Below are 21,873 nucleotides of genomic sequence, written 5' to 3'. Positions count from 1 at the left end.
TATCACAGTGCTTCTTTAAACCTCTCATTAATGAGTCTGCCAGCTGCTAATCAACTAAATCCTCCCCTCGAGTGTTGGCGTCAGTGTTGTAGAGAACTTACTGTGACAGGCCAGAGAGATGAGCAGCAGCAGGATAAGAGCAGTCTTCATGGCAACTGGCTGATGGGTCACTGTGTCTTCAAGAGTCCAGAGAAAGAAGAGTGGATGAGGCTGAAGGATGGAGGGGACACTGGGAGGTTGAGGAAGAGGGGGGGTTTAGGCACGGGAAGGTGTCTGAAGGCATTAAGGTCTTATCTCTGTAATCTGCATCTATGCTGCACAGCCAGCACCCTGTGGTAATGGACTTAGTGTTCGGTGACATAAAGCCACCACTGTTGTGTAACAGTATGTTTCACTTGTTAGAACAGCACTGTTTTTGTAAATACTGATGGTGTGGATGGGGAATGAACAAAAAAGGTAATTATTTACGTCACCACCTCAGCTGGGAGGTGTGTGTCGAGGAAGTCTGATGCAAGATGTAAGCAGCATGCATCATCACCAGCACTAAGGCCATGACACATGCTGACAGACACACACACACGGAAAGTAAGTAGGTAGGTAGGTAAGTAAGTAGGTACCATAAAAAACAAGAAAAACATATAGTAGAACAAATTATATTTATGTTTATTCAGGCTAATGTACACTCCAGTTCACACTTAGTCCTCAATGTGTCGACACAAATGTCAGATCACCAATTCCAATGTACAAAAACAATAATTAAAGAAAGGATCTAAAGCAGCAAAACAACATTACAGGTCAGCACATTAAAATGGCACAAATATAAACTGTGGCACGTCAGTGGGTTTTGTGTCATAAAGAGGTTTACATAGTGGTACAGTAACATTTCATAGAACTGAGTAAGATACTAAAAAAACATATTTTTAGTCTTGTTTGAGTTTCTTTGACCAAGTATTGACATATGATGTTTATACATGTATTATAATGAGACAAATAGTTTGTGTGGAGCCTTCAACAAACATTTTTTTCCCATAGAAAATGGCAAATATTGAAACGTTTTCTTGCTTGAAATCATAACCAGTTCAAGTTCTGAGCTGTTAAGTCTCTGCTAAAACACTGTGCTGGACACGGCTAGTTTTACTGTTTACTGCATTTTGAGAATTTATGAAGCTACGAAAATAAACATGCAAAGAAACAGATTTATCTTTAGAATAACTAGTGCAGTGCTGTATATACTCGCATCGTCATCACACATGAGCAACAGACAAAACCTCTTACAAAGATGCCAGTTTCCTTCGTGTAGGAGATAAATGTGATTACCGGACACTCAATCTGTGACACAGTGATGGTTAAAAATGATTATGACATATTGCAGCATTTACTAATCTTATAATAGATTTCTATCTACAACGAAAATATAGAGTTCACTATGTTTTAACTTGTTCCAGTTGTCCAGGACTCTTAACACAGTATAGTTAACGTACCTCTCACACTTTATTGACTCGGTGGACAAGATAATGCCACAAAGTTTATAGAATCACAGGAAAGTCTACGATTGTCAGGTGATTATATTTCTTTGTTTCGTAGTGTAAACCAAGTAAAGCAAATGCTTGAATTATTTGCAGCTTTAGTTTTAGTGACATGTGGTCCAGACTCAATGTGATTTCAGTGTCATGTCCAAACGAACCAACGCCTTTCCTCAGACTAAATCCTTTCTTGTGCAGCTCGATTTACCGCTGACCTCATTCTGCCCCACAACACACCCCTGAACTTTGCTCTGTCAGAGTTAAATTATTATTTACTTTATAGAAAAATACATTTAATGGATTGTTGCTTTCATATAAAACAATCCTCGTCTAACCCACTGAAATAAACTGTATGCCTACATGTAACAACCCCAGCCTGCATGATGTCATCCTGTTGGAGGAGTTGCTGGGAATTTAGCTGTTAAGCTGCTGAAATAAATGAAGTTGAGTCACAAGCAGGTTGGTGTTGTTCGCTGGCATGATGGCCTCGTAGCGGGCAAAAAGACACGTAACAGAGTCCCAACTCAAACAAGAATTAGCATGTACTGACTCTTCTTGATTCTGCTCACAAGTAGTGCAATTATAGTATACTGGAAGTTACTTTAGACATCTGTACATAAGCAATCTCTGTGATGCAAGGCTGGCAAAGGGTGTGAGAGCTGCTTCTTGGCTGGGGGCATGCACAGGGCGTCACTGTTTGGCAGGACCTGGGGGACGGTAGTGTCTGATTCACAGGGAGTTGTCTCTCAGTCTATTTTCCCCATTTTGGCAATCAGCTCATCACAGATCTTTGTGAGTTCCTCGATCTCTTGGTTCTGTGACAAAACAGCAACGGACGAATAAATACATTTAATACATCTCCATATAAAACACAGCGTAAAAAAGAGGAGATGAGGATGTCTGTTACCTTCTGATGCAGAGCTTGTTCCAGAGAGTCATTCTTCATCTGCTCCTTCCTCAGACTGGCGGTGAGCGCCATGCTCTCTGAACTGGCCTTTGTGCGAACCTGAGCGATCTCCTCGTTGGCCCTGAGAGAAACGTGGAAAGAAAGAAATCAAGAGACGTTTTAAACCCTGTACAAAGTGTTTAGCTTGTTATAGCTGATAACAGTCTCTACATACTTGTCAAGTTTCTCCTCAGCATGAAGTTTAAGTGTCTGATATCTCTGCTCCTCCTGCTTGACTCTGGCCAGATACTCCTGAGCACATTTCTTCAGCACCTCTTCATTCTGTAGGAGGAAACAAAGGCCGTGTTATTTGTCTCTCATTCTTACACAGACAGACAGCAGATGCGACATTGTGTATTGCAAATTATTGAGTCTGAAACAGTGTTAAATCTTTTATTCCTGGATATATTTTCTAAGCACTGTAAGGCTCTTCTTCTTCTAATCTTTCCGAATTCCTGAAGTTGCACACATTAACTTCTGGAAACTAGCCAATATAACCACCACAGCTTTCTGTTCGCCCACGAGCAGCTGCTCTAAACCAGCTGTGGGTCAAACGGGGGTCAAGATTTGGGGGCAAACTTCCTGACTTGAGGTGTTTTTTTTCTGCTGCAGTTGTTGAGCAAAACGGGATTGTGCGTTACTCATTGAGAGCCAGATTTATCTCATGACCTGCTAGTTTCACCTCTAGGCGACCACTCCCTCTACAGGACACCATCCCACCTTATTCTAACCTCAATCCTCTTACAGGCCTCCAATTTGTGCTGCAATTAGCTGATCACCTTAGTACCTGAAACTGACATTTTGCCTGAAACTGAAACTTGTCCTATGACTCCTTACTTTCTTAAATCCCTCCAGGGTGCTCTTCAAATTTTCATAACGGCGAAACACGTCTGACAGGGAGCGCTCCACAGAGTTCAGATCTGCCAGGGCGGCTTCCTTCTCCTTTGTCAGAGCGTGCAAAGCCTTCTGGGAACTCAGGTTGTTGCGCTGCTCGTCCTCTGAGAGGAGCAAAGAAACAGAAGACATTATTGAGTGTTTGTTTTGTGAAGTTTGATTGTTCTAATTTCTAATATTTCTACTCACCGATCATCTGAGCGATTGTCTTCTCATATTCTGCAACAATCTTCCTGTAAAAAGACAGAATGATAAGATGATGATAAGTCTCACTTAACCTTATGACTGACTGGTGGCATTGCTGTGAATACAGAAGTTGTTCTTTGGCTATAAAAATGTGACGTGAGTAACTTTATGCACAGAACAGAAATCCCCTCTGCACCCCTTCATCACATGACCACCCTCAGTCAACACTAATGGTCACTTCTCTATGACAGCTGAGTAAAAAGCATCCAGCAACATGTTTTCAAACCTCATCTCATCAACTTCTTGTCTGCTGCTCTCGTACTGTTTCTTCCAGTCGTTGGCTTCCACCTCTTTGGTGAGGATCTAAACAGAGATGTTTACTGTGAACTGAAATGAAAACTTCTCAAATGCTTTCACAATCCACTCGGGAGAAAACAAACACACTGATGACATATTTCATGTTTGATGAGCGTGATAAAAAAAATAAATAAAAAAAGTGCGCACCTCCTCTCTAATGAGGGCGAGTATGGCCTGTTTCTCCGCCTCGCTGATGCAGATGGAATCCAGGACTTGACTTCCTGTTTTCTCCATTTCACTTCCCCCCGACTTGTTCTTCAGCTTGCATGGGTCCTCATACTGCTGAGGGCAGAAGGAAATCAGTTATGTCAACCTTCATCTTCTATTGTACAAACAGTAGTTTCACGGGATGTGAGCCCACCCAAAGAAGCACAAGAAGCACAGTTATTCTCAATATTGGTTTGTTGTTTAACATTAGGCCACCTAATTTTTTTTACCTTGTTATATTCCAAATAATACTACTATTAATTTACTTAACAGTACTGCGAATACTGCTTCTTTCTGTGCAGCAAGCTTTTTTTCTATGAGAAGTGGCAAATCAATTATACTGTAGCTGCTTTAGAAAAGCCAATGCATGTACCTAGCTATTGATTATAGTAGTTATTTATTTGTTACAATATGCTAATCAGTGAGAGAAAGACAAAAATAAAGATTTGTTTCTGTAATAAACTGGAAATTACTTTCATCTATAGCTCTGACACCTAATTTAATGGCACATGTATTGCTGCCAATTCTACCTGAAGACTTTCGTCTTAATTAAACAAGATAAAACTGAGACCACGCTAATGGATCATGAGTATTTTTTGCACTCAAAAGCTCTCTGACTTTCTCTTCCTCTCTCATTCTCTCTGTTCCTCTCATATATAAGTTTTCAGCCCTCTATACCCTTTTTGCCTAAACACATCTCAATCCTTCTTCTTCATTTTCCCACCTGTCTCTCTCTCCTCTCTCATTTTGTCCTTCCCTGGATTATGACAGTCATATTCTAATCTCCTGAATGATAATCTAAATCCATCTGTCAGCTGAGTGCATGAACATGGTGGCAGACACTAAGTACCTCCTGCTGTCCTGCAGCACAGTGCAGTCACTATATCAGCTTTATGTTTAAGTGGCAAAACCGGGCAGTCTATTCATCCTTGAGTCAAAAAAACACTTTATGTGACCATTACAGTGAGAAGTGAAATGTCAGATTAACTTGTCTGGACTTGTTTTTCTCTGATGATGACCCTTTTACTAATAAAAGCGGGTTTCACCCCCACCTAGTGGTCAATTGTGGCATCTTGTTGCAGTTGTTGTGACAGATGACGTGCACCGCTAAGATGATAAACAAATATGTGGACCCATATATGTATGGAAAAGGTCATGAATGATCAGTTGTGATGTTTATTTACCACAGTGCAGCAGTCTGAGTCCTCAGGTTTTGATGTCACTTGGCAGTCTGGAACTGGAAGAAAGCAACACATAGACAGTACATGAGATGTATTGCAATATTTCACCACATGCGCTCATAGTTAGTGTAAAAGAATGATTAAAATCCAGCATAAAGACAGGATGAGATGGTCTGTTAGATGTATTCTCGTGACTTGAGTTAATGTAATCTTTTTAACGTGTAGTTAGAAGTCTAAAAATAAACTCACACCACTGGCAGTTTATTTTCCCTTTGGTTATGACTCACGATGAGCCTAAATGACTAGTTAAGATATTTGTTGCAGAGTCAGATCTTCAAGGCTCTTCCTTCTGTGTGTGTGAACTGGCTGTACATATGTCAAACTCTGTACTCCACGCATTGATGCAACATCTGTAACAGTCAGAACTGAAGACACCTGTGTGATCATATAATGTGAATGTTTTTTAAACCAAACTGTAGTGTTGCTCTGAACACACATGACACTAGCAGTCACGAGTTTCAGTGCGGTGTAAAATGATGTGCAAAGTTAATGATTAATGTCGTGCCTGTAGGCAAAGATAACCTTGTGGTGCGTTATTGATCGAGGGAAGCTAAAGCATGTTGTCTAAACTTTAACATCCAGTAATCTGATCTCTGTACAGTTGCGTCCTTCACTGAGCCGGATAATAACTGAGCTATTCACCACTGAATCGCTGAGAACTGTAACTGAGGAGCGCTCTGACATGTACACATGAGCACAACATCAAAATCAATCTTCATTGATCATTTTCACTCACTGCTTTCGTCCTTGTCGGGTTTGACACCGACGCTGCTCGCCAACTTCTCCTCATCTGTGGCGTGGTCTCCACTGAAGTCCTTTTGCATTGGCTGGTTCGGCTTCACCTTACAGGTGTTCCTGAGAATGAAGGTCAATAACAACATCAGTGTCAACACTAAACAGTCAATATCACGGTAGAGGCGTACATGTGGGCAGGTGAACAGCGAGCAGAAGAGACAGAAAGCCTTGCAGCCAGACCTCATTGCTCTGCTCTGTGCGTGTGCTGAGTTCGCATGCTCTGCTTAAAGTGCTGAATTATGCAGGAGAAAAAAGCAGATTAATGAGAGAGATTGTTGCCAAATTGAAATGAGAGCAACCGCAGTTGCACAGAGCATTAGAAGGAATTACAGGGTCCCACTAACAGAGTCTCTCCTCTACTTTCTAAATCTACTCTACGGACTTGTTTTTCAGCTTCACGTCGTGTTCGAGGAAAATTTAGGCGGATTTTGGATTTTGGATCAGTGTAAGGGTCGGGAAGTGAGCCTGGACTTGTGTTAAGAACAGCAAAGACTGAAGCTACAAACACACACACACACGGTTATACAGTACTTACAACAAAACACAGAGGAAATGGACTTGCTCAGTAGTCCTGATGCCACACAGAGAGAGAAGGGAAACAGAATGACAGGTTTGGTAGGAAAAGGAAGGAAAGACATGGGAGAGGACAGGACAGGGGTTAGGTTAAAGACAAGGTGAGTGAAGGGTTATTATAGTTTAGTAAATAAAAAGCCAAGACAGCTGACAGCAGGCAGGCTTTTGGTTTAACTAACGAGTAAAATATTGTTGAAAACAAAATATTAAAACTTAAGTCAAATAAAAATCTTTGAAAACTCCTAAATCATCTTAAACAATGTGCTAAGAAAATCTATTTTTAAGTATATTTCAGGCTTGTCCTGCAATGTTTTCATATTAGCAAGATAATAATCATATTGGCTGTCCTGCAATGTTTTCATATTAGCAAGATAATAATCATATTGGCATAAAATTACTATCATCATTATTATCTGGACAAAATCCTGGACAAACTTATGTATGGCTCAGGATGAATATATAAAACAATTTTGGCTGCTAAGCAGGAAAGCCACCACTCAGAAACACAATACAACAAAGGATGACAGGACTGCACGTGTTATTGAAATAAAGTGAATAGAGAATTTGGCCTTTATCTAACTGACCGACTGACTGACTGACTAAATAAATAAATAAATAAATAAATAAATGTAACTTTGTTCACAGTATGTCCGCCTATGTACACACACCTGACCCTGTTCCTGTTCAAGTATCTGATTTACCTTGAAAATATCAACAACAAAAAAACTTTCTAAGAAAAGATTGTTCTAATAACAGTAGTTATTATTGGTAGTTCAATGCTGTATATATCACAAAAACCTAAAGGATTGTAATTATGCTGTTTTTAAGGAGATAACAGATGTGAGTCATGATTCTGCTTTAGCAAGAACATGACAGAAAAACACCACAGGAGGGCATCGTTTGACACGTTAACATCTCTTTAACATTCAAAGAACATTTTCTGTCAAACACAAAATACTTCATCCACCTATGGAAAAACTGCCTTAAATTAGTGAGTTTAAAACAAATCTTCCTGGAAACTTTAGAAAATAAAATAACTGAATTTTAGAATAAAATAACTAAATGCAGTAAATTAACACTAAAAACTATAATAACACTGGTGAGGGATGAATGCATTTGCAAGGTGGAAAACAACACACACACACAACAGGCCACACACACACACCAGTTGCTTAAAATGGGGACACTTTGATCACTTCAAGTTCATTGTGCACAATGGCGAGCATTCACTAATGTTCCCTACAGCCATAAAAGAGAGAGAGAGCAGCATTTGTTCAGCTTGAAAATCTGTGAGTCATATTAGTTCAGCCACAGACTGATGACTGAAGAGGCCTGGCCTTTGTGTGTTCTATTGTTTTACTCACGTGATAATCGCGTTGTTGGTCTCTGAGGTTAGTTTTGCGTTTGACAGCACTGTGTCAGAGTTCATGTTGCCATTAAGCAAGTCAGGATCCATGCAAATATCATGACCAGGGATCAAGTTTGAATCTGGGCTGGAGTCAGACGTCACCGGAGCCTCGTCGTCCACCTCCGAAGGATCGGGTTTGTTTAGTGGGGAAACCACGGACAGCGATGGGGGCCGGAGGGCTTGAGGTTGGGAGAGAGGGCCAGTTCTGGGTTTGTTGCTGAGGGTCAGGTTCAGGTTTTGGTCCAAACCAAAGCTGCTGTCATTAGGTGAAGAGCTGGTGAGGTTGTTCAGGGAATCAACCTCTTGGGATGAAACTGGACCCACATCCTGATTCAAGTTCTTGTCCAGAAAGTGGTTTGCAACATCAGGAAGAACTGTGAAGAGGGAAGAAAAGTACTGAAGTTAAGTTCGGGTTCTCGAGAGCAGAGCATTACAAAGTGTTTCACAATAGCGAATTAGGTAACAGAAACACAACACAACACTTTTAAATCTCTGATCACAAACTCTGAATCAGAGGACCTTAGAGACCTACTGGAGACAAAAGGTTGCAGTGACTCCCTAAACTGATAAAAAAAATCTTAACTTCTGAATAGGGAGTGAAAATAAATCAACATTTAAGTCATATAAGACCATTAGAGGACCCGGTCAGTAGCTTAACAGGAGAATTTTTATCTGAATCTGAGAATCTGTAAACAATCCAGGGATGTGAACAAGAGTAGAGAAGGGAGGACACAATTGATTATTGTTTTGCAAAGATAAAGAACAAATTAAACATTTAACATGTTGGTATGGAGTCAGTGCTTGGTCCATACTGACACCCAGGGTGAACTGATGAACTGGTCACTTTAAACCTGGAACAACTGTTTTTTATGTGCACTTGGGTGCAGTGGAAACAAGTTGTCAGCAAACACTGACATGTCATCACCTTTTAATTCGATATGCCAAACATGTTCACAAATAGTTGCCTATTTATATATCCTGCAGTTACATGCAGTTGCCTGCTGCAACCAAAAACTCTAGACGAGGGCGTTGAGATGGCTAAACAGAGAGCTTAAACTTGCTTTAAAGCTCTGTAAAGTCGAGGGAGCTGCAGATCTCTCATCTATACTATCATCTATATGAGTGACCCCTTTCACACTGTCACAATTTACATTGTCATTTGTTAATATAAAAGTATTATTTATAGCCACAGGGAAAGCCAACAAACAGAATAGGACCCAGTACAGAACCTTGGGGTACACCAAAATACAGAAGTTCAGATGAGGATGCATAGTTACCGACAGCAACTGAGAAAAAAACTGTGCAAAACCACTAAAACCTGACATATCTATCCTGTGGCTACCTAATAATTTGATGTCATTCAGAGATTTAACCTCCTTCTCCTTTTAGATCACTTAAAATGGCTGCTGGCTTCCTCTCAGAGTACTTCACATCCTGTGTCGTCACACATCTCTTTTACAGCTAGCTAACGACCAAAGCAGCAGGCTGGTCTCTGTTGAGTCACACTGCTGCTGAAACACAAGACTCACTGTGCCTGAAAAACACACCCACGCACACTGTAAAACTCACACAACTACAAAGAATAATAAAACTGAAATAAGCTCTCCTGAATTCTCCTATACGTGCATGAATGAAAGCACTGTGGTGTCACCTTCAGCTCCTCACACCGTTTGTCTGGACTGACTGCTAATGTGTGACTTATTACATCACATGTTAGATTAATGTGAGTTTATGTAAGCTTCTGCCCAAAATCTGGGTACTTTCAGACACAAACACACACACACACACACCCATTGGAGACAGGGAACAGATGTGAAGCAACCACACCCAGTCATGCAGAGTACACACCACCACGTGGCCTAGCAACAAAAACAACATCAGCCTTTAATACAGTTTCACAACTGGATGAAAAAGAGGAAAAGGAGACGTAGAAGGAAGTGCGAGAGAGAGAAATGAAATGGTGAGAGAGAAATAGATAGAGTAGATAGAGTACACAGGTAGACAAATATCTGTCTAAGGTTTCAGCTACGTCTTGCTTCAGCATAGATGTAGATTGTGGCCTGTGGTTGTTCCTATGAAGACAGTGAACCCCCTCCCGAGTCTAATTATAGTGAACCAGAATATGAATTTTTCCACACAGTTGATCTTTTATTTATGAAACTAACCCAGATTTTGTACAGAGCATGTGACTGTTTTAGCATGAAAACGAGAACGTTATCGTCTGCAGATCAGATTCAATAATAAACACATTCATTTTCTTGTTATAATCTGGCACAGAGTCTCATACGCGTGCTGATCAATACGTGCTTAATGTCAACTAACCGAGCCAATCAAAACATGCAGGCCATTTTCATCCTAATACACCCACATGTCAAAATCAACTTTAATAAAAGCAGAGAAATAGTTTGCAAAGATCAGTGTTTATTTCAGCACAGAGGATGCCATCCAGATCACCTCTTATTGTAACAGATGGTAATGTATGGTTCTTGTGTCTGTGGGTGGGAACAGTGCCGTGGGAGAGGACGCGTGAAGAGGGAGGCTGTGGATGCGGATTGGCAGCTTCAAAGAGGCCTACAGATTCATGCACTACCCATTTATCAGCCAGATCGGCTCATTTACGTAACTAATAACTTTTCATACACGCTGTCTGCATAGATGACAGTAAGCTGATGCGAGATCTGTGTGAGTTGTCACTGTGGTTGATGCAGTAAACAAAATAATTCTCCAGACATGCAGTGACGACATTAGCGTAATTACTATGCTGCAGTTAAAGTGCCACCAAAAAACAAGAACAGAAAAACAAAAACAAGAAAATGACTCCAATTCTTAAAAAAAGGATCTTTAACTTTACAAAACAGGAGAAGGCTGCTGTTCGTCAGCACGAGAGTTCAAGACATTTGTAGATGAGCGAAAAAGTATTGATTTCAACTACTAGTGATACCACCACAGTGGACATTTTGACACCTCCACCACCAAAGTATCAGGCTGGGTATTGTTTTTTTTAAATGCAATGCTACCTGAGCTTTGATATCAGTAAAAAACAAGAACAACTACACCACACCCAACCAACCCAACCCCCTCCATCCTTTCAGCTCTTTTCAGCAGTGAAACTGAGATTTTTCAGCCTGATAAGTTACTCTTTAACGCCTGAACACAAGCAGCTATGAACTTTTACTATTGAACTACTTTCAATCTATGCAATAGAAATTTCTGATACCCAGCCCTACCTGAGAATATCCAGCGTCACCGTTCAGGTGTGACAGAGTTTGACTGTTATAAAAGCACTGAGTCAGCCAAATAGCTGAGCCATCTCACCTGTGTGGTTGGAGTTTTCCAGCTGGCTCAGCAGATTCACAACACATGGAGACTCTGCCTCTGGGGTCTCAAAGTTTCCCTCTGAGTCTGAACTGTGGAGAGAAGAAGAGAAGAAGAAACAAAACTTTATTCACCAAAAAGAAACGAGACAGACATCATCGTCAATTGATGTATCTACATTTAAACTGTCTACATCTTTGTTTTTGCTATATCCACACTGTTTATACTATTGCCATACTCTTTTTATATGTCATGCTTGTTTGAAATGATATTTCAATTCTGTGTCCTATACATATGGCAGTGTTGACAATAAAGCTGACTTGACTTGAGAAACATATAAAGAGAGGTCGGAGCTACAATTGAGCGTTAAGTTAAGTTGAACTCTCCGGTTTGAAACTGAAAATGTGCTGAAACTGACAAATGTGACCCATAAAACAAAATGAACTACTCTCATAAAGTGGAGCATGTAATAAAAACAAAACACACTGCCCGGTTTAAAGCTACGAGAATGCATCTCAGACAGCAGTCTACTGTTGTTGAGAACAGAGGAGCATTGAAAATGTTGATCAGTTGATCATATAACTGCTACAAACAGCCACTAAATGACATCTAGGAACTAAGCATCAGCTTTCCAGTGTCATTCTTCTGTTTTCTTGACTTGACAACAATAGATTTCTAAGCAGCTAAAAAAAATAAACAAGCTGCTTTTATTTTTTAGGGAAGTCAGAGGAAGGGAGAGGAAAGGAAGTGAAGTCCTGCAAGGCCACCTGCATCCTTTGAGCCTCAATAAGGACACACTGTGTCCCACTACACTCACATATTCACACACACACACACACACACACAACACACATACAACACACAGAGTCTTTTGGTCTGCTGTGTCAGCTGCCTAGACACCCAGCCCAAATTTATATCCAAACTGTGGAGACAAAAAGAAAAGGAAAGACAAGGAGGTTGAGAGTTTGTGTGGTTGTTTGTGTGTGTGTACCCTTTCCCAGCCACACACACACACACACACACACACACACACACACACATCAAAACGTCCGCTCTCTAATGAAAAACAGCAACACAAAGGAACAAAGCTAACAGTGCCAATACCCAACTGCACTCCATCTCTGATACCAGTCCACACAAACACATTCACACACGCCAGTGCTCTATACAAACACCACCATCCAGAGCTAATCCTCATACATACCCCACCCCACACCCTATACACACACACACACACACACTGGATCATGTCCCAGTGATGGCCCCAACGGCTGTGCGATCTTGGGTGGTTACTTAGAAACTAGAGATGAACAGAAAAAGAATCAAAAGCTGTGGAAACTGTGGCTTTCTTCTTCCCCCCTCTTAAACCCACAACTTTCAGCAACTGTTCTCCAACTGCCAAACAGCCTTCACACACACTCAAACACATAAAAACAAGTCCTAGACAGTCGGATCCTCAGCGTTTGGTGTCTTCATAAAGAAACAGGATGCTGCACACAAAGCAGGGACTGACCAAACAGTAGTTGGAGTGTCTGTATTTTGACTAAGACTCTGTTTTTAGCCAATGACAGCACCGTCCAGCCGCTGGGATCCACAGCATAGGAAAGAATCTGAGATTATACCACAGCATCAGTGAGTTTGTGTGTGTGTGTGTGTGTTGCTATCTATGTGTGTATATATGCACCACCTGTCAGTATGACTCAGGAGAATCTGCAGCCATCACACAAACACCCACACATGAACAAAATCAATCTAGTCCTCTCCACTCTTTCCTTCCCAGATAATCTATCGTTTTATTCCTCATTCAGACCCACCTGTGAACAAGCTGCCTCTCTCTCCACATATATATATTCTCTATCTCTCTCTCACACATACACAAACACTGTGGCCTAGCCCTCTTACTTGTCCGCTCCGTCATCCTTGGATCTGGGTTGTCCCTCGTCCCCCACACCCCCAGTCACTGCTGACCAAGTCCATTTGGCCCACTGGACCGGTGACAACCAGGACATCCCTGCACCACGTCAAGACTCAAACCTGCTGCCACCTTCGAAATGTAACAGTAAACTTCCTCCTCCTCCTCGATTAGTTTCGATTATCACTGCTGTCAATCAGGGTGAGTGATCTTCCACAATCCTTCTTCCAACTGTGAAGAGGAGACTCCGAAAAAGAAGCTGTCGATCCGTCTTCTTGTCTCTCTCCCTCCCAGCGACAGCTTCTGCCTCCCTTGCTTTCTATAAGGCTTGCTCACTTCCTCCTCTAGCTTAGTCGCTGAGCTTTCCCATCCTGCTCTTCTGCGCTGTTGACGCTCGTGAAAGGGAAACGTGTCTCACGCTGCTGCTGCTGCTGCTGCTGCTGCTGTTTCTGTTGCTGCTTTGCTCTCCACAGCACTGACTCACACAGTGCAGATTACTGGAGCATCAGTAGTCACCCCTCTCTCTCTCTCTCTTTCTCTCTCTGCTCCCCTCCCCTCTCCCTCTCCGTCTGGGTGGACGATCAGCTGGTTAACAGACATCGGCTTCGCTCTGCTCTCGGGAGTTTAGTCTCTCCCCTCCCCGACTCTTTTTTTTTTACTGTGGGGGGAAGAGACGGGGGGAGAGGAGAGGCAATGCTTCCTGTTTTAAAAAAGGCAAAGGCTGGTTACTCTGTCAGACTACCAGACGTTTCTTCAAGAACGAGGAGATGAAAAGAGAGCGGGAGAAGAAAGGGAGGCAGCTAAATTTAAAAAGATGTCAGTATGAGTTTAGATTGCCATCACCCTCCTTAACTCCTGGAAACTATAAAGTAAAATGTACATTTCAGCAGCTTTCCATTAACACTACATACTTTAGGACCAATTTTACCCAAAATGAAGAGATTTTCTGTGTAAATGAACTGACTGACATGTGACTTACTGGCATGTCTGGGCAGCCCAACATGAGTCTGAAAGGTAATTTGAGTTGTTAATGGTTTGTTTACTTGGCAGCTTCCAGCAGAGACTGTGGATAACTGTGATTGTGACAGAAAGCTTTGTGGAAAAAGAGCACTTATGGCTATTTTCCCTGGATGAATAAAGTCGCAAGGAGATTTGAGACAGTGCCTTGTATATGTAGTATAATTCACACTGAAACACACAGACAGATAACGTCTAAGCTGGAAATTTAGCTGTTAATTCTGATAATTGTGTGACCGAACCTACAGAGGATCCATTGTTCTCTGAAAATATCCAGGCCAGACAGCAAACAAATCAATACAGCAAACCTAGATTCGACAGTACTGCTACCCATCACACTGACACAAATGTCATTTGGATGAAAGCTCTCACACACACTTTCATTAACACACACACACACACGTGTGCCTCTGACGCTGTTCATGGATGGCTTATGTAACTTTAAGTCCACGTCTATACACACATACATCTAGGCCAGATGAGATGTTCTTTGAAAAAAAACATGGACCATGACTAATCCAATAAGGGAAGGATGGTTGAGCCACGGTGAAAAAGATGAACAGGGAGAGAAAAGGGAAGTAGCAGGGATGCTTTTCTTGTTATTTGCTCTTTGAGGTTTGCTGGTGTTTACGGCTCACATGTGGAAACGTGGAAAGAAGATCTGGCACTGATTACACTGAGGTGGTCCACAGAGACAGGCAGGCAGACAGATGAATACATGCATCAACACACGCAGAAATTATGTCACACACCGGTGAACACGGAGAAAGAGCCGCTGTTCAGTCTGTAATAGCTGGACTTAAAAATGGAGCAAATTAGAGGCACGGCAGATGGAAAACAACATTAATTAAAAATGGAGAGACAACAGAGAGGGATAACAAGGATGTAAAGAAAGTCCTGGTTTTTGTTTAACATTCCTGACATTGTCTCCTTTCCCTCCTTTGTTTCCTTAATCATCAGTCAGTGCACGAGAGGATAAACCTGTCTGTCTCGAAGAAGATGCAAACCCACTCAAGCAGCACTCTCGGACATAATGAAAGTCTGTTTACTCCTCTACACCTTGGATGTGTAAACTCGCCTCTGGACATACAATAACACACGTCTTTATACAGACAGAGACGGCTTGCATTAGTGGACAGAGTGTGAATATCCTTGACTCTCTCCCTGGCAGAGGAATGAACCACAGAGAAGAGGAGGAGGAAAACAGAAAGAGGGAAAAGAATCGGCTCTTATGTAATACCTTGAAACCGCAAATAGCACACAGTGAAACAGTGGCAAAGCCACATACAGTACGCCCATATGTGATCTAGAGCTGCTGCCATCTTAGCACACGGCAGACAGACAATCAATTACATTCTGACTGATAGCGGCATGTGTGGTTATGAGCTAAGAATAAATGAGCAATGATAAACATGTCTGTGAGCTACAACAGAGGTGATGTGATACTAGATGAGATAACTATGTGTGTGTGTGTGTGGGTGTGCACTGAGAGGGAATTAGAGAAGCTTCTCATCTATCACAGACTTGTTTATCTCCGCTCTCAATCCTCTGCACGGTGACAGAAGGTCACCAATCTGACATTTTGGAATAGCACCACCATCAGGTCAAGCTTTTCCCGTGACCAACACTTCGAACACTTCATAACAAGGCATGTTAAAAATGAATGGGTGGATTTACATTCAATTTGCTGCGATTATTTTTAGACACGGTAACTCAGGGGTTGACAATGTTGGTCTGTGTCCACCATGTCTACCATGCAGAGAGGCTCCTCTGATTTTTTTTCTCCCGCGCCAGCATCTGGTCAAAACCTTAGTGACTCCTACACCTGGTAAACTAATGACATTCCCATCAGCTCCAGCTGTACTTTGCATTAATGCTAGCCACCCTAAATTGAAAGAGGGTGAACGTGGCAAACATTGTGCCTGCAAAACTACAGCATGTTACCATGATGATGTCAGCATTTAGCTCAAAAGCACCTCAGTGCCTCACAGGTTAGCTGGCATGGCTGTACTCTTTGTCTCCAGATGATTAATCCAAATGTTTTTGGTGACCCTCAGTCTTTCCTCAAGTGCCACCACCAGGAAAACTTGTGTAGAATAAAAAATGCTGGTTGGATTTGTAAGCACCCTCTCACTTTGGACACTCCTCATAAACCAGATTATGAGATATTTTCTGTAATCTAATATTTGTTCAGCACGTTCAAGCCTCCACAAGGATGAGCGTCTTCCTCTATAGCACACTTTTTTTTTTATACCCAGCACTGCCAAGAATAAGAGTCACCAGCATGTTGTCTGTCTTACATTTTCATATTGTGGTGTGTAATTGCAGCTTTCATTCTTTTAATTTTAGACTTGGGCACTAACCTTCTTTTCAATTACAAGTTACATTCAAGGAAATGCAGAGAGAGTGATGTCTTTAAATGTTTCCACTTGGATCAACATTTACACAGAGCAAATGTCCAACAGCAAACATGCAATTAAATGAACATGTCAGTGTCAGGATCTATATTATACATCCTCATAGTCACGTGTCTCTTCCAAACAACAACAACACATGCAACTCATCATCATCAGAACTTTGACATACTCTCTGACTGAAATCAGGGCGTGCTGAAAAACGTCTTTGTGGTGTGATATGTCTTTATGAGCTTCAGCTTTTAAAGCTTCAATCAATGAATCAAGCAGCATCCATTTTGCAATGTGATTCCTAACTTGCAAGATGTGGCAACACATTTGGCGCACAGAGGGTCTTTCTTTTAAAACTCAGATGTCAGAACTAAAGTAATGATGAGATGCTTGATTGTAGCTTCTTTCATATTTCTTTAAGGTTCTTCTTCAAACGAATTGTTTCTCGTGCAGCAGACAGTACGTGCTTAGACACAAACACTATGCAGACAGTTAGATCAGTCAGATCTTCTATAAAAAAAGGGGGGGAACAGGTTGAGTCAGTGTTGTTTGTCTTCAATAGAGATCAGCACAAAAACTATTTATAATAAAAGGAAGTTTTGGATATTGCTCTGGCACATGTTCTACTGCAACTACACTGTCTGCCATGTATAAATACCTGGGCGTGTGTGCATGTGAATGTAAGAACATGAGCACAAATGTCAGGCTGGGAGAATAAAATCCTGGGATGGGCTGTCTGACTGACTGTCTGTCCATGTAATGACTCACAGAAACTAATCTAGACAGAATAATGTTGTTAGGTCATATTTGTATATTTGCTCTATGATACTGCTCCATCTAGTGGCCGTTATTGGACTTTCACAGAGATTCCTTACATAATTAAAATGAAATAAAAAAAAGAGAGAGTGCTAGGGACACAATGCCAAGATGAAAGAGGAATGAAGATGAAAGGAGCCGCTGGAAGAATAGATGTGAGAGAGAAACTGAGGGAGATACATGCAAAACAGGTCTGACGTCACCTTTGGGAGCTTAAAAAGAGTTGACAGGATCTCTGGTTTCACCATGGCAACCATTTAGGAAGGGGTCACAAGTGTATTACCGGATGAAAATATGCATATAGACACCATACACACTCTCACTCACAGAGAAGGGAGCACTGCTGATGAGATTTTCTATCTTTGGTTGATGTTTATATTTTAATGCAGCTTAGCATATAAACGATAAAGACAGACAGACAGATGCTCCAGAGTCTTTGATATGCATTTGGGAAGCACAACTGTGTTTACATCTCTGATATCTTTAATAGAGAACACAGAATCAGCTGCCGTCAGGGCAGAGCACTAGCACAGAGTGAACAGAGTTAGGTTTAATGGAGCCAAAGCACTCACCGTGCTACAGTACACTAGCAGATAACCTAATGGACAGTGGCATGATCGAATAAAAAAAGAGAACAAATGAAGGAACAAGAGATAAAGAGAGGAGGGATTTATCAGAGAGGAATCATGTACAGACACCAACTGAGTTATTGTTCACGGCTACAGCAGAGACACAATTCCCAGACAAATAGTGCATGTACATTGGACACACATGCACGCACAGAGCAGGGAGACAACACACCCCCTACTGTTCTACTTTATGATGTTTCCATTCATTTTCTTTCATTCAACTAGATTGAATTTCCGTTCTAAACGCCACAGAGCTATGTTCAATTGGTTGCAGTGTAATCCAAAACACGTCATACGTCACCTAAAACAATATTGTGCCATTAACTGATGGTTTTCAGCCATTATCTCCCCCATGAGTCAGCAGTGGGTTTCACTTTCATGTTGGCAGACCTAGTAACTGCAGGCTCATGCATAATTTAAATGTACATCTTCAAACTGTGTGCTGTCTTCATGTTTTCGCATTGTGCGCGTCTCTCTTAAGGTAAAAAAAAGTTTTTTCCGGCACACACTGGCCTGAATTCGTAAGAAATGAGCTCCAAATGCAGGTCAAGCTCTTCCCAAATGAGGGACTGGATGTTCAGGGGTTTTGGAGAACAGGAAGTGCACTTTACATCAAAGTCTGTTCCAGTTAAGATAAAAAAAAATGGATGATTAAGCCAACTAAAATTAGACCAGAAGCATGAAACTGCTATCCCACGACACTGGTTTGGCTTCCCAGTTTTCCCCATTGGGAGGACCCCAACCCCCACCTCTGCTCTAACACAAACACAGATGCAGAAGAGCACAGTGTGCTTCTTTTAAACATGCAAATAATGAACAGCATTGCTTTAACTTGGCTTTATCTCAGTCCGCAGCTTTGTGAGGCAAAACATCTGCTTTGGTATGATGACAGCATTGCTTATCATATCAACAACCTCCTTGGGTCACTGAGTGAACACAGTGATATTTAAGAAAAACACTAGCCCGGGCATTTATATTTATGAGCGCTGAGAGAAAAAAGGGTTTCGCCACAAGAGGCTTAAAGAAGCTTTTAAAAAAATGGACATAAAGCATCACTGGGATCAGCTGGGAGGAGAAAGTGAAAGGACTCACTCTGTGTTACAAAGGATTAGAGAGAAAAGAAGAGGGAGCGCAACGGTTCAGGGCGAATGTCTCAGCAACAGCATCATCGTTGCCTTTCACTTCATTTTGATAAGAAGAAAGCTGCAGCTGATGCACTGCACAAACAAAGCAGAAAGCTGGTTTATGATGAAAATATCACTTTAGAATAAGGGTCACGGCTGCATAATTAATAGCCGACAGCAGGATTGTATACTCTTGTGTGTATAAAAGCTGCTGATGAGGTCAAAAGGAATGAAAGGGAGGCTCAGACAGTGCCTTAATGTCAGGAGCATGACTCAGTCATCTCATGCTCATTACATTAGCCTCTTCGCTAATGTCATCAGCTGTTCCACTCTATCTATCCCCTCCATTTTCCTGACATTTGAATACCTAAATAGTATTCAAAACAGCATGCCCAGGAGGAAGTGAAGGGCTGATTTGGTTTGGCTCTAAATGAGGCATCAAGGTCTCAACACTGCCCTTCACCTCCTCTTCCCGTTACAGAGTTCATGCACACAAGACAACACAATCTCAACAAAAGTACAGAAGGGTGGAATTGATCCGCTCCGCTCAGCTATTGTGTGAGTGTCATCCACGTAAACATCTACAAAAGGTTGAAGCATCTCATCTTACATGCTGCTCTTCTTCCGCGGGGAGCTGATGGAGCTCTTCCTGTTTTGGCTGAGGGAGCCCCCCATGGCAACGGACACGTCCGAGCGCTTTGCTTCAGGCTCGTCTTCTCAGATGCTCCGTACGTCCTTTTCACCTCTCAAGGTTCACCTCTGCCTATCCTCCAGACAGCTTGGCTCAGAGCCCGACGGCGCACAGCTTCTCATGACTGACGTGTTATCATTATTTAACCAACCAGCCTCTCCTCACCTCGTCCTTTCTCTGTTGATGCTGTACAGTCTAAATGCTCAGGAGTACTAAGGATCACACATGAATAGCTCTGCTGACAGTCCCGCCTCCTTGCTCTAAATCTCTCTCTCTTTCTCTCTCTCTCTCTCTTGCATGCACACACACACACACACACACACAGCAGAGGCAGATTACATTCACTTGTCAGGCAGTGCATAGCCTATAGAGGGAGAAAGATGGAGAGGTGGAGTTAGGGTGGAGTGTGTGTGTGAGAGAGAGAGGGGTGTTTAAAGACCACTAAGTCTTAAGGAGTTGAAGGGGGTAGATGGAGTGTGTGTGTGTTGTTGTGTGTGTGTGTGTGTCAGTGTGTCATGGGGGTATCTGGCAGTAGTTAGAGTATTGTTCAAGTGTGAAAGAGTCTCTTCTATTGTTAGTCAGCTGAATACCACATCAGAGATCCAAGGGGGAGGGATGGAAGATGATGGAGGGAGAGCTGGCAGCAGAAAACACAGCCCCACTTGTTGTGCCACATTCCCACTACCTGCTGTGACCCCATGCCCACCCCTGCATCCCCTTTTTAGCATGACAATACACACACAGATACACTGTCAGAGCTCTCGGCTTGTTTGCATACATTTCCTGAGCTCATCACTGACCTCTTACCCTAAAACTAAACCCGGTTAGGTCAAAGCTGCAAGCTTGTTAGACATAAGAGAAATGTGCAAAATCAGAAAGTCTGGCCATGATAAAGATGAAATACCTCCTGATTTAAGTCTGTCTCATCCTGCTGGTGTCTTCTGATAAAGTGAAGATGGCTCAGAGTAGCGGTGGTACCCAGGACAGGACAGGCAATCCTTTGAGTACAACTGAGAGGCTTTAGTTCATACAGTCCTCCCACTCAAGTGAATCACATGAGACTCACTATGGATGTACTAATTTATGAATGACTTCATCACATTTCATACAAAGTGGGCACAAAAACAGCATGGCGCCTCATGGTATAAATATGACTGTTTATACTCATAGCAGCCACCAGTGCCGTATATTACAAATAAATACATGAACAATCAATAACAGCGCAAACATGCCTGACAAAAAACAAACAAACAAACAAACGACCAAAGCCAGCTAAAGGAGTTAAACTTGCCTCATGGCTGTCGTCCAATCCTGCCGGTCGCTGCAAGTGATGCTGTGCTTTCCACAGTGCGCATGCGCGAGTCATTTACCTTAGTAATGCTATTTAGTTTCACAGCTCTTAAACCTGCGTTTGCTTATGATGAACTGTGAGCTTTGATTTCTAGATTAGAAGAAGCTCATTAGATCAATTGCGTCTGAGGTATAAAATAAAATAAAAAAACACAAATTTAAATATTTGCAGCAAAGGTATATATAGTTGATTTTATGTGTATACATGCATATTTTTATTTTGTGCGAGCAGTGCATTTTATTTATTTTATTGCTTTTATCTTTCTGTTATCAACTTTATCTTTTTATTGTGCTTTTATTGCGTGATATGTGTATTGCGTGATAAAATCGTGTTATATAAATAAACTGGATTGGATTGTCAAAAAAAAATATGTATATATCTAAAATATGTAGATAATGTATATACCACCTTTATCAAAACTTGAGGAAATTACACTGGAAAGGACATGTATCTAAATATTACAACATATTGGTTGCAAATAGT

At 41.6% G+C, this 21,873-nt stretch overlaps 1 protein-coding gene across 4 annotated transcripts; it reads right to left on the bottom strand.

Annotated features, from left to right (window-relative positions):
- Nucleotides 1-639: 639 nt before the first annotated feature.
- LOC104921227 (transforming acidic coiled-coil-containing protein 1) lies at nt 640-20,288 on the bottom strand. 4 transcript variants are annotated; one of them, XM_010733696.3, is made up of 12 exons: nt 19,959-20,288; nt 11,446-11,537; nt 8,087-8,504; nt 6,091-6,209; nt 5,298-5,350; nt 4,054-4,188; nt 3,836-3,912; nt 3,553-3,596; nt 3,307-3,467; nt 2,645-2,751; nt 2,431-2,551; nt 640-2,338 (listed from the first exon to the last, which is right to left on the bottom strand). In XM_010733696.3, exons 1-12 carry the CDS (start codon nt 20,021-20,023, stop codon nt 2,270-2,272), a joined length of 1,461 nt encoding a protein of 486 aa, XP_010731998.2. In that variant the 5' UTR covers nt 20,024-20,288; the 3' UTR covers nt 640-2,269. The 4 variants fall into 4 exon arrangements, with proteins under 4 accessions (XP_010731998.2, XP_010731999.2, XP_010731997.2 ...); XM_010733697.3 differs by having other exon boundaries at nt 4,054-4,185; nt 19,959-20,287; XM_010733695.3 differs by lacking the exon at nt 19,959-20,288 and adding an exon at nt 13,348-13,980.
- Nucleotides 20,289-21,873: the final 1,585 nt, after the last annotated feature.

Source organism: Larimichthys crocea, chromosome III (assembly GCF_000972845.2).
Source record: "Larimichthys crocea isolate SSNF chromosome III, L_crocea_2.0, whole genome shotgun sequence".
Taxonomy (NCBI): Eukaryota; Metazoa; Chordata; class Actinopteri; family Sciaenidae; genus Larimichthys; species Larimichthys crocea.
Note: the sequence above shows the minus strand (reverse complement) of the source record. Positions and strands in the feature narration are given on the sequence as shown.

What these genes read in the sequence shown, in the direction of transcription:
- LOC104921227 (XM_010733695.3), bottom strand. Translation starts at nt 13,454, where the DNA reads ATGTCCTGGTTGTCACCGGTCCAGTGGGCCAAATGGACTTGGTCAGCA. An exon ending in ACTCAGACTGCTGCACTGTG is followed by an intron (nt 4,189 to 5,297) that starts GTAAATAAACAT and finishes TTCTGCCCTCAG; the next exon opens with CAGTATGAGGACCCATGCAA. An exon ending in CCCTGGAGGGATTTAAGAAA is followed by an intron (nt 2,752 to 3,306) that starts GTAAGGAGTCAT and finishes TTCCTCCTACAG; the next exon opens with AATGAAGAGGTGCTGAAGAA.